Raw genomic sequence first — 12,324 nt, forward strand, 5'->3', positions numbered from 1 at the left:
TCTCCCTCTCTCTCTCCCTCTCCCCCACTCACACTCCTCTCTCTCTGTCTCCCTCTAACTGCCCCCCCCTCAAAATAAATAAATAAACATTTAAAAAAAGAAACCATTAAGAACACAATCAGAGGGGCACCTGGGTGGCTCAGTCAGTTATGCGTCTGACTCTCGGTTTCAGCTCAGGTCACGATCTCATGATTTGTGAGTTCGGGCCCCGCATCTGGCTCTGCACCGACAGTGAGGAACGTGCTTGACATTCTCTCTCTCCCCCTCTCTCTCTGCCCCTCTCCCGCTCAGCTCACTCTCTCTGTCTCTCTCAAAAATAAATAAATACACTTAAAAAAAAAAAAGAACATAATCAGAAATCAGGGAATTCTTGGGAGGGGACATCTCAGAACTTGCCATTGACCTTAGGGATTTGGACAGGTGTTTCTAAGCCTGAGCGGAAATGCTCTAGCACTCACCCCGGTGTCAATGCTGCCTCAATCTGAATCCTATTGTGTTGCCACCCCTGTGACGTTCTGGCTGTTAAGAAAGGCTACTTGTTGCCAAGGTTCCTCCTCCTCCTTCTCTTCCTCTTTGCCAGCCCCAGCCTGGTGCTGCTAACCAAGGAGATTTGCCGATTAAAAGGGCTTCAGCTCCCAGGGTTCCCATGGCAACAGCCTCCTTGGAGGTCTTTGTTGCTTGCTAAAACTTTGATCTCTCCGAGTGGCTGCTGCTGTTTCTCTCCAAGACTTACAAACAGAAGAAGAGGGAAAAAGAATTGGGGGAGAAGAAAGAAAAAGTTTACTCCTGGCAGAAAGGAGAGAAGGAATTAATTACAGAACCACGCTCTAGCCATAAATCTGGGGGTGACTCCTCTGAAACATCTTTGGGTTCGGGCTGTGCCCATATTTTCATTTGTAGACTCAGTTATACCTCAGTTATCTTGGCCGCGCATGAAAGACCTCAAGTGAACTTGATTCTACCAGGGGGGCGGAGCCATCTTTTCTATCTTCAGTGGACACCTGTGCCTTCAGATATCCAGAAGAGCCAAGATATACCTAGATGCCTCTGGTAGAAGAACTAGAAAGTCAGCCAGGCATCAACTAGAATATGATTCTGGTTAACGACCATGAGTAACAACCATTCTACTGTAGGAGCAGTGGAATGGGGGTGGTGGTTGCTCCAGAGAATTGGGATCACGCCTTTTACTCTTTGCGGAAAGCCTCCTATGGCCTTTAGACCTCTCTGGTGCATAATCGCACCCTTGCTGTATGATAGGCACCATGCAGTAGGGTTAGTTTTGCTTCAAGTATGGTTTACATTGAAATTATGCTTTACATTTAACTAGTCTTTTCTGCATACTATGTCCCTAGCACAGTAAGGGTACAGAGTAAATAAATGACGCCATCTTGTCCCTATAAAAATTACTGTCTTTTGATAAAGATGAATATTGTATTTCGGAAGCAGTGAGAGAATATGAGAAAAGGTTAAGACTGTATTTGATATTAAGTATCTAGGCTACTGGTTCGCAACAGGGTGCTATTTTGCCCCCCAGGAGACATTTGGCAGTGTCTAGAAACATTTTGGTTGTCACAACGTACGGGGTGCTATGGCATCTAGTGGGTAGGAGCCAAGGAGGCTGCTAAGTGCACAGGACAGCCCTCCTACACACAATTACGTGGCCCCAAATGGCCATAGTGCCAATGTGGCAAAACCCTGATCTTGACCCAAGGTCCGTGTGGATACTTGGCAAGGTCTGTTGTGAAGAGCTTTGGGGTCAGATACCCCTGGATTCAGTGCAGCCATATAACCTTGGGTAAGTCCGTGTAAATGAGCCTCGGTTTCGAGCCTCGGTTTCCTCATCTGTAAAAATGGGGAAGGGGTAATAAAAGCTACGTGGAAGGTCTATCGTGAGGATTAAATGGCACATGATAAGTAAGAACTCCCACCTGTTCCCACCCCTCACATTTCATTGCTGGTGCGTCATGCTTGATCTGAGGGAACGCTCTGCAGGGAGTTCTGCGATCCGGGGCTCCTGCTAGAAGAGCTGATTTCCCTTTAGCCCATTCCATAGGCAGAGGCTTTAATGAGCCATCTGTGCATTGGCAATCCTATTACTAATAGATTCTTGGTTCCTCAATGACATTTGGGCAATGCCTTGCCAGTGGTGACCCCAATCAGCCCCGTGGGAATCTTCGCGCTAGTGGATTTCAGGACATTCTGTCCCAGCATGCTATGTTTTGGTTGCTCTATTTTGGTTGTTTTGGAAGCCCCTATTTCTCAGTGGATGGCCCCGAGTTAATTACACGGCGTTTAGTGCCTGAATGCAAGGAGTACAGCACACAGGCCATTCGCTGAAGTCTGGAGGGGTCTGGGGAAACGCCTGACTTGGATTAGGCCCTGGATGGCTCTAGAAAGGCTTTAGACAGGGTGACTTCATAATTTACTGTCCAAATCAGGATCGTTGAGAGGGAAAAGGGGAAACTTTTAATAATTTATCTCAAGACAACAGGCATAAACTTACACTGCCCAAACTGGTATCATGGTCGCCCCATAAATGTGACCGCCTTGAAGGTTCTCCTTTCGGTTGAAGAGAACAGAACAGAAGATCCAGGGAAACTGGGGGCAAATGAGGGTCGGCTCCTTCCTTCACCTGCCGGACCCTGGCTGCTAGTTGGCGTTTCATTTGTGGGGTCCCAGGGATGTACGCATCGCCATTCATTTACCAGGACCGATCAAAGGGGCCCAGCACAGAGATGGTTAAGGACTGTTCACTGACAATTTTGCGCCAAGATGTCTGAAGGGTAAAAAGGGCGTCCACTTAGCTCTTCACGACCCTGGGTGGCGAAGAGAACAGACGAGGTCTCAAGGCGCCCTTTGCCTTCCCCCGTCCCCAGCCACCCAGTCCCGCGCTGCGCCTGCTCTCCCCTCCACCCCCTGCTCCCTCGCAGCCTTCATCCCGCCTCACTATTTTTGCTTCACTTGTTGCTCATCACTGTGGGAGGAAACTCGGCCTTCAATTAGCGCGCATTCCTGAAGCCTGCGGTTGCCGTGGTTACCCGGGCGCGAGCTGAAGCAGCTGGGTCAGCCCGCCAGCTTCATTGTCGTCTCTGGGCCCCGGGCGCGGGAGGGAGGGCGGGGACGGGCCCGCAGAGGGGAGGCCCCGGGGGGCCGCGGGGGAGTGGGCGTCACCGAGAAATCGGCTCAGCCCGGCCAAGAAAGAACTGGGGCCCCTGAAAGCCGGGCAGGAAAACAGTCGTTGCATTTTCCTCCAGAGCCAGCTGCTGCCATTCAAGGGTGCAGGTTCGCGTTCACACGCCGCCGGCGGTGTCTGGACTTTGGTCTGGGAACTGCCCCCAGGTGGAAGCCCCTCAACGCTGAGGGGAAAGGGCAGAGACCCCCACCGCCCAAGACCCACAAGGAGTGGGGCCCTCCGTGTCTGCTTCAGACCATCAGGGCTTTGGGGGTTGAGGAAAGTGGCCATTTTGAGCACCTTTGTATTTAAGTTCCCTCTGCCAGCCTGTTGGATGGAGCCCGGTGAGCTCAGAAAATCACACTGGGTACCGAGGAAGCCCATTCCCTTCTTCCATTAAATCCCACCCTGCCCCGGGTCGTCTCGGAGTCAAATCCAGCCGTCTTCTGCACTTCATCTCAGGCCAAGTTGTGCATGCTAGATTACTAATAATACTTGGCATCTCTTCCCTCTCTGGGGGCAGGGAACTGGTTCACTGTAGCACTTTGCAAAGGCAGAGTGCTTTGCAGTCGTTTTTATTATTGTTTATTAGTTTGTGGCGGAATGGTGAATGCCTTTTAATTAGCGCATACTGCGTTACGATGTATTCAGTAATCACTCTCTGGTCACGACTTTCAAAGATGCTGAACATTTTAGCCATCTCTAGCATTTCCTACATCCAAAAATTATACTTTAATTATGTAAGTGGAGCAATAATGCCACAAACAGAAGTTTCAGGGTTGCTGCCTGCAAATACTAGGAGACTGGAAAGCTGTTGCTATACATTTCTAAATTAAGGCTAAGCAAAGCTTGAGGGGGAATGAGATATTGGGGAAAAAATACTGGAATGGGGATGAGTAGGTCCAGTTTCTTCTGGTTCGATTATTAGCCGTGCGACTTTGAGTACGGTTCTTAACCTCTCTGAGCCTCAGTTTCCTGAAAACACGGAAAGGGTGATGGATTCGATGACCTCTGAGATTCTTTCTAGCTGTAAAATCTAATTCTAGAATCTATGTGAATAGAAGAAGTCAGTGCCTTAGGCCAAGCTTATAATCACTGCCAAAAACCCGGAAGCATTTATTGACAGTTAATTGCAGACGGTCCAATACTAGTCATTTTGTGGAGAGAATTCACTGTCAGAATTATTCACTGTGGTTTAAAGTGACCTGAAATGTAGAAAATATAAAAAGAAAAAAGTACACGCACGAAATGCTTAAATACAGTTTATAAATATATGTAAAAGAAGGAAAGCTATACCCACATTTCTGATGGATAATCATAAATTATATTTATTGAATGCATGGTTGCTATGGGAATATAGAATAAAAACAGGGATGTGTGTGCACTTGGGAAATTTCCAGTCTATTTGGGATTCCAAATAGCCATAGAAACAACTCTACACTTAAGAGGACCAGAGAAAGCCATCTGCTCTCCTAAAAGCCTTAGGAGAGAAACATTTTGGATGGTCAGGAGCTGAGAGACCAGGGGGTGGGTCACCCTGGTCTCTGAAAATGGATCTGGGGCATGTTCGGGAAGCTCAGAAATGGGATGAAGCCCAGAGGTGCATTAAACAGAAGGGAGAAGAAGGCAATCACAGGAACTGGGGAAGGAAAGTGTTCTAGATTGTCCTGAGCAGAAAGTTCATTAGTATGGAATATTGGCAAACCGGAGGAGGACTCCGAGGTAGTAAGTTCAAAGGAATGAACGAAGATAACCGTGCTGTCAGTCTTGGTGACATCATAAGTAGGAAGGAAGTGTTGTTTTTCCTCCTTTTGGTAGGTTCCAGCGCATGACAACCTTCCGTTGTCAGCAAGTAATTGAATGGCGGATATGGGATCTGAAAACAAATTTGTCCTAAATCCAGAATTTCGGTACCTTCCATTGCACTTTGAAGGTTTGGACTAATAAAATCAGAGCTTAGATTTAAGTTTTAAAGGTAGAGACAAAGACAGCTTTTTTGGCTAAACTTTGTATGCATGTTGGATCTCTCTGTAACGACTGCCTTTCAAACAACATAGCCTGATAGTTGTCAACTTGTCCGGTGGGGTTGTGCTTCAGTCCTCCGAGATAGCAAGATGGCCTTTGGGGACGTTCAAGGACTAGAGGACACTAGTGGCATTGAGCCCTGAGTCCAGGGGCGCTAAACATTCTCCAGTGCATAGAATAGCGCTTAATGAATGAATGTTTCCTTCGTGTTCTTACTAAAAGCCTGTTTCCATCTGGGACAAAAAGCACTCTCACGAGCAGTGAACCAGAAGTCCAGCCAGAAGCTCAGCGTACCAGACAATGGGGATTTGCTACTGGAAACGTTGCAAGGTCCTGATGGGTGAGTGGGGCTGCTCAGGGTGTCAAACACAGACCACAGTCTCTGCCCCCGAAGGGTACCCGTCCTGTTAGCGGAGGCGCACGGAAAGGTGTCGCTGCGGTCCAGAGCCACAAGGGCTCTCATGTAGGTGTGCACAGTGGTCCTTAGGAGCATGGAGGTTCCTCCCAGTGCAGCATTCTTCCAGGGCTCTGTCGCAACAGATTTCAGAGTCTTGTAGACTGTGCGTGGCAAGGGTTTGAACAAAGCAGGAGATTGAGAAGTGTATTAGCTGGTTATGTGAGTAAAGAAGGTAAGTAAATCCTGCCTTGAGGAGACTGGTTTACCAAGAAAAGAAGCATTTGAACCTTGGGGAAATGTCACTGGGACCTTGTTGCGAAATGTGCAAAGATAAGGCCATGAGTAGACGAGAAGTGGGAAACCAGGCAAAGGCTGTGTCTCTGGGGAACGGCCTCGTACTAGGTGGAACTTGATGTCAAAAATGTAAAAAAAAGAAAAAAAAACCTGATGAGAATTGGATTTGGCAGGAGGAAGGCGCTTTGACCTTAGGAAGCTTTGTGAAACAGAAGCAGGTAACTAAAACGGAGTTCTTAAGCTGACGCTGTTAGATAAGCTGCATGGGCCAGTCAGCGAGCCTCCCCAGCACAGGGTTCATGTCTATTCCTCTGTGTCCCCACCTGGCACAGGACACATTTTTTTGTTGGCTGAATGATGAATGAATGAATTGGAGACATTCCAGAGGTGAGCAGGTTCTCAGAATACGTACAAAGAGAGTTGGGGATAACTTCACTGTGTCAATGGCAGAACACAGCTGAGATGGGAATTGTACGGGTCAGGTACAGAGGCTGTTTTATTCACAATGCATGTTTCTGCCCTAATCAGTCAACCGAAAGCATGTGAATGTTTTTGGCTACAAACTTAGTGATGGTTTTGTGCGAAGCCGACGCTTGTGTGTGTGTGTGTGTGCATGTACCAACTGTTAGCATGCCTAATTTGTTTGGTCTATTCATGTGGAAATTTCTTAAAAGTAATGGATGCTGCAAGGTTTGGGGAAAACTGTTTGAGTGCTTACATCAAAACTGTATTTTCTCCTGATAGTTTGAGCTGTGGTTTGAAAAGCATAAATGTGGCCTTCTGTTTGCAGGGTCTGCTTTCTGTCCTCTCCTCAGACATTAAAGTGACTTCTAATTGCCCCTCTTCAACTGAATCCTGGAAGAATAGCAATGATTCACAAGTGTTGGTAAAGTGCTACTGAAATCTGGAAAGTATTTACTGCAATTGTTTGGACTTTCTAAGATCAGACCTTCAGTGGATGTGGTAGAATAGGAAGAAAAGATAGAACGTTTCTAACTGGCAACAGCATTTCTTAGAAATTGTTAGGCAAGAAGCTGGAAGCAAATGGTTTTCAGAAATATATTATTCCAGCATAAATCTACTTTTAAAAATGCCTTTAGTCCCAATAAAATGTAAGTGTGGTATAAAAGCCGGAGAGCTTTGCACTCTGTCTGCTGTCGACATGATACAGTCACATTGTCTGCTACCCCAAAGCTCCTACTGTGTCCCGAATTTTGAGGACATTTAATTCCACCAACTATGGCAAGATTCTGTCACCTGCGCCATCCTGGGGCTAGCGCTACACAGGTGCATTATGGGAAAGCTTCACCTTGTTCTGAAGCATCAGCTATTGGTTGTTGCCTTAGGGAGAATGAGAAGCTCGATGTGTGTCTTTCGGTTGGAGTGACAAGTTTTGTGACTCTCCTGTCCATATTTCTGTGACCACCGTATCCTTAATTTTTTTTTGTTACAAATGTAAAAAAAAAAAAAATCTAGAAATGAAAATCTCTCCATTATTTCTCCACGATGCCCATTCCGGGTCCCCAGAAATAAGAAAGGCACACAATTTTGTGTGTAGTGCTGTCGCTTACAGATTTTAGCTTGAACATAGGTTCCTGGAGATTATATTCGCTGACATTCTCGGTGTAGAAACAATGTCAGAACACCAGCCTATGAGGAAATCCAGCTTTTGTATTTTACCTGCTCATAAATATTTTGGTTTATATATGCCCATCAGTGGTTGCAAGTGTGTGATCTCTGGGCTCCATACAGCCCCCAAACATGCTTTGTATGGCTTGTCCAGTGTTTAAAAAAATACCTATGGATCAATCGCCAACACTGAAAATGCAGATATTTCACACAAAAACCTGGGGTCTGGCTAATCTTGAAAATTAGGAAGACCCGCAACTGTGAAGACACATTCCTGTGGGCCAGCGATTGGCCAGACTTGAGTAGTAGCGGCCTCTAGAGACATATAATCTGCTGTTTGCTACACCTCGTATTACATTCGGCTGGCTGCATTTACCTGTGTTACCTGCTGTCCCTGTAAACATACAGAGCCGAGTTTGCAACTCTACTCTCTAAGTATCAGATTTGAGAACCAAGAATATTGTAGGCTGGGTGACCGTATAATTAATCGTCCAAGATAAGACACTTAAAGAATAAAAAGTAGTGCTATTAGTATTTACACAGGTGCAACAGGCACAAACGAGGATATATAGTCTCCCTATTTATAGATCACTTTATTCAGTCACCTCATTTGATTAATGAGAAAACTGAGACCTAGAAAGAGGAAGTAATTTGCCTATAGTCACCAAGTAAACTAATGGCAAAGGTGCCCTAAGTACCCTGATTCCCAGTTCACTGCTTTCTCCAATATAATGTCTTCTATATAATAAGTATAAGCACCATATTTTCCTTGAATCTATAGATTTTTTATAGTTAATAATTATCACATGGCTAATTTCCTGTGAGTGTACAAGTTGGTAGTTTATATCATCAATAACATTTCTTTTATAAATGTAGTTAATTATGGGCTATAGCGTATCTAGAGATGTTTAAAACATTGGTAGGCTTGAGAGCTTAAGAGTAGACCCAAGAAAAGCTTCTCATTTTATTAGGTACAATAAGAGATACATTCAGAAGTGCTAATTGTCTGGATTTTAAAACCATCTTTTAATGTTTATTTTTGAGGGACAGAGACAGAGTGTGAGCGGGGGGAGGGGCAGAGAGCAAGAGGGAGACAGAGAATCAGAAACAGGCTCCAGGCTCTGAGCTGTCAGCACAGAGCTCGATGCAGGGCTTGAACTCGGGAACAGGGAGATCATGACCTGAGTCGAAGTCAGGTGCTTAACCGGCTGAGCCACCCAGGCACCTCTGGATTTTTTTTTTTTTTTAAGCCGCCATTAAGTAAGCATCCCATAACTAGCTTGTGAAAAACATTGTATATTGACTTTTTGATCATTGACTATTGGCCGGTAATTAATATTAATTATGTCTTCAAGAGATGGCCAACATCCCAAATTCCCCAGTCCTTGACCAGCTGTTTCTTTGTTGAGTTTCCAACAAGGGATTCCAAGGGATATTTGTACACAGAACACTCCAGATGAGACCAGTGCATGCTATGAATCACTTGCTCGGAATTTGGCCCCAAATTCCTGTCTGGTATCCCATCCTAGACCACACGTGAGTCTTAGAGGCACCTCTTAGCCTATCAGGAAGGCTTAGGTCAAAGGCTAGCCTGAGAAGTCTCCTTCAGGGTACACCTTTCTCCAGTGCCCCACTTGGCTCTCGTGTGTTCTTCCAAGAGACCTTGCAAGCAGCAGACCATCCTTACCAGGTCAGCTGCACAAGCTAGAAAGACAGAAAGAAAGAAGCCTTTCTTGCCAAGACCTAAAACAGAGCTAGCCTAAGTCACTTCATTCTAGACTTCCTTCCCCTTTGGAATGTATTGTGGTCCCAATGAATTTCTCAGATGAGGAACCATTACCCAAGCAGGAGACATGGCCAGGGCACCTTTTACCCCGTTGGCCTTGTATAGTTAGGGAGCGCCAAGAAAAAGTCAGTGTCCTGGAGGGACTCCTTTTTCTTTGACTTTTGTCAGACCTTCTTTTCCATAGAGTAGTTTGACGGAGGCGGGGACCAGTGACCGATCATGATAAACCTTTCGATTGAAAATATAAACTGCACGTGGGTAATTTTTTCTCTGATGCACCTCAATAAACTCGTTTTCTAAATGGGCCCACTCCACATGCATGAAACAGACCCCTAAACCTGTGTGTTCAGCAGTGACGTGTGGCTGCTGAGCCTTTGAAGTGCTGCTATGAGTAAAATATAGTATTCAATTAATTTCTTTTTTTACTCTGTGATGTGATGACTAGAAAAGCTAAAAATTACCTGTCGCTCACATTATATTTCTAGTGGATAGAGCCGTTCTAGAGGCATATGTTGTGCGTGTAAGTGAAGTAAGATTCGGTTGCGTGCTTAAGTGGTACCGCGGCGACTTTTTGCCATTAGAAGTGGGAAAGGAGGGCAGTTTGCCAGTCGTTTCATAATGCAAGACTTGTTTATTAGCAAGGGCTTCCGTGGGGTAGAAACATCTGGTACAGGTACAGAAGGGCCTTTATATTTACGTTGATACGGGAACATGGTGAAAGCATTCAGTGCTTCTTTCTATAAATCAGGCCAGTTTTGTTTTTTTTTTTTAAGTTGAATTTATTTTGAGAGACAGCACGAGCGGGGGAGGGGCAGAGAGGGAAGGGCAGAGAGAGGGAGGGGCAGAGAATCCCACGCAACCTCAACACTGTCAGCGCAGAGCCCGATGTGGGGCTCGGACCCACGACCCGTGAGATCATGACCTGTGCTGAAACCAAGAGTCAGATGCTTAACTGACTGAGCCACCCAGGCGCCCCTAAATCAGGCTAGTATTTAAAAGGACTAGCCCCCTCCCCCCCATCCTCTACAGTCTTGGTTCCTGCGTAGCTCTTTGCCTCCCAGAACCCCGAGGGGGCGCCTGTTCTGACGCCAGCCGGCTCTTAAGCTCGTATGCCGAACCATGCAGAAGGCACTTGGGTTCATACAACGCCAGCTGTGGGTCCCATATGGAAAACCCATACCATATACATATGTATAGAGTATTTCTGAAACCAGAAGGAGTGTAGAAGAGCGTGTAACTCATCTAGCTTTATCTTTTCCTCGCCTTTGAACATTTTAATCATTGAAACATCTTTAGGCTATAAATAGAACATGTAGTGAGACAATTCTGAGTTAAAACCAAATATGTACTTTTGTGTTTATATGGACATAGGACTGTGTATGGATGTATGAAAATGTAGGTTGAACGTTTGGATACAGATGGGTTTGACTTTCCAATAAAATGTGTGGAGAAGAATGTATAAATGAATGGAGACGGTATGTGTCAGTCTGCTCAAGCAGGGTTTTTCGTATTTGAAGCAGAGAATTTCCTCCTTCTATAAATAGTTGGAGAGAAAGTTCTGTTTCTGCTTCCATCTGGTTTAGGTGCAGAGTTCACTTAGATGGCTGCCAAAGAGTGATGGAGAAAGTTATTCCCTTGACTAAGCCCCGCCTCGGCGACTTGCCTCTCCTACCCCAAGGAGCGTGGGTCCATGGCCCTGGTGTAGGGACGGCGCCATGTGGAGCCAGCCTCCAAGCTGTATTTTCCTTCGGAGTAACCTCTTTCCTTCTTCTTTTTCCTTCCACCTCTTCCAGGCAGGACAGGGCTGCTTGCTGATCTCTTGCCCAGTTTTGCTGTGGAGATTATGCCAGGTATTCACTCATTTAACTCTTTATTTGCTTAATTTGCTGTCACTCCGTCTGCCTTGCTTCTGCATTAGTCGCTAATTGTTCCTTTAATTTGTTTGCACATTTGTCTGTATTATTTCTGTGTTCTTTTCCAGGATGAACTGAGCCCAATGGAAGAGCCTTTAGATTGTATTTCTTCTGTTAGTAGGTCCTCAAAGGATAATGATTAAAAATAAGCTGCAAGGGGGACCCAGTCCTTCAATGTCAGGTGTGCAGGCTCTTTGGCAAACTCCATAACCATTCAGCATCTCAGCTATCCCCAGGCAGCTAGAAGTATCCCTAACAAAGTAATTATTTATCTGCATTTCCTTATTCCCTAAGTTATGTGTTTACCCGTTCATTAGTGTATGACCATGTTACTCTGAATTGCCTTTTGTAACTTTACCAAAACAGTTTTTCAAACCTTATGAAGTCAGTACACCCCTCCTTCCTTGAAAAGCACATACTTACAGACCTGCATTGCTTTGTATACAATTTCAGGGGCTCCTTGGGCCCCATAAGTCCCTGGGATCCATGGACCATATGTCAGGGAAACCCCAGATGCACAGCTCTGTCATTTTATATAGCTTAAGTTGAATGCACCAGCCTAGACAAGCCAGCATCCGTTCAGTGCAACACTATAGTCCGTAATGGAAGGAGGTTCCATGAGAAACGGGAATGAACCACGGGAAAGGACATATCCAAACTCAGAGAATACTAAAGACTATGATTCATTCTTGCTTTGGAGGGCTACTGCCAAAGGGTTGAGAGCTGCATAATAGTTGGGAGCAACAGAGAGATACAGACTATGCCCGGCCATAGGTTTTGACTTTATTCAGCTTTTAAAACATCCAAAGTCTTCACAGTTGAATTTCACCAATTATTCTTCCACGAATTCTCCTGTTTTGCCGTTAGCTGGCCAACCCAAATATAAACATGCTTCCTGTTGATGTTGACCCCAGGGACACAAATAGATATCTCTTTGTGATCCCCCTCACCCAGAGTGCTGTCAGCTTGTACTCGTTTGTTCATCACCCGCAAACATACACATACAATGTTACGAAGCATCGCTTCAAGCTAGATGTTATGTTCCCCCAGTCCCAGGAAAGAGTTACTGTATTTTTCATATCTGGTCCTGGTCCCTTGAATATCCCTC

The 12,324-nt window shown here is 45.5% G+C and overlaps 1 protein-coding gene across 2 annotated transcripts in view; it reads left to right on the top strand.

Annotated features, from left to right (window-relative positions):
* Positions 1-12,324, top strand: part of ILDR2 (immunoglobulin like domain containing receptor 2) — a 57,628-nt gene that overhangs the window by 25,415 nt on the left and 19,889 nt on the right. Inside the window, exon 4 of one of the 2 annotated variants that reach the window (XM_047077073.1) lies at positions 11,097-11,153. The exons of the other annotated variant lie outside the window; for it this stretch is intronic. Coding sequence (XP_046933029.1) covers positions 11,097-11,153 — 57 coding nt within the window. The remainder of the gene's footprint in view (positions 1-11,096; positions 11,154-12,324) is intronic. 2 annotated transcript variants of the gene reach the window in all.

This window comes from Lynx rufus, unplaced genomic scaffold (assembly GCF_022079265.1).
Source record: "Lynx rufus isolate CCGP_SWC_20201006 ecotype Redwood Valley unplaced genomic scaffold, mLynRuf1.p SCAF_15, whole genome shotgun sequence".
Taxonomy (NCBI): Eukaryota; Metazoa; Chordata; class Mammalia; order Carnivora; family Felidae; genus Lynx; species Lynx rufus.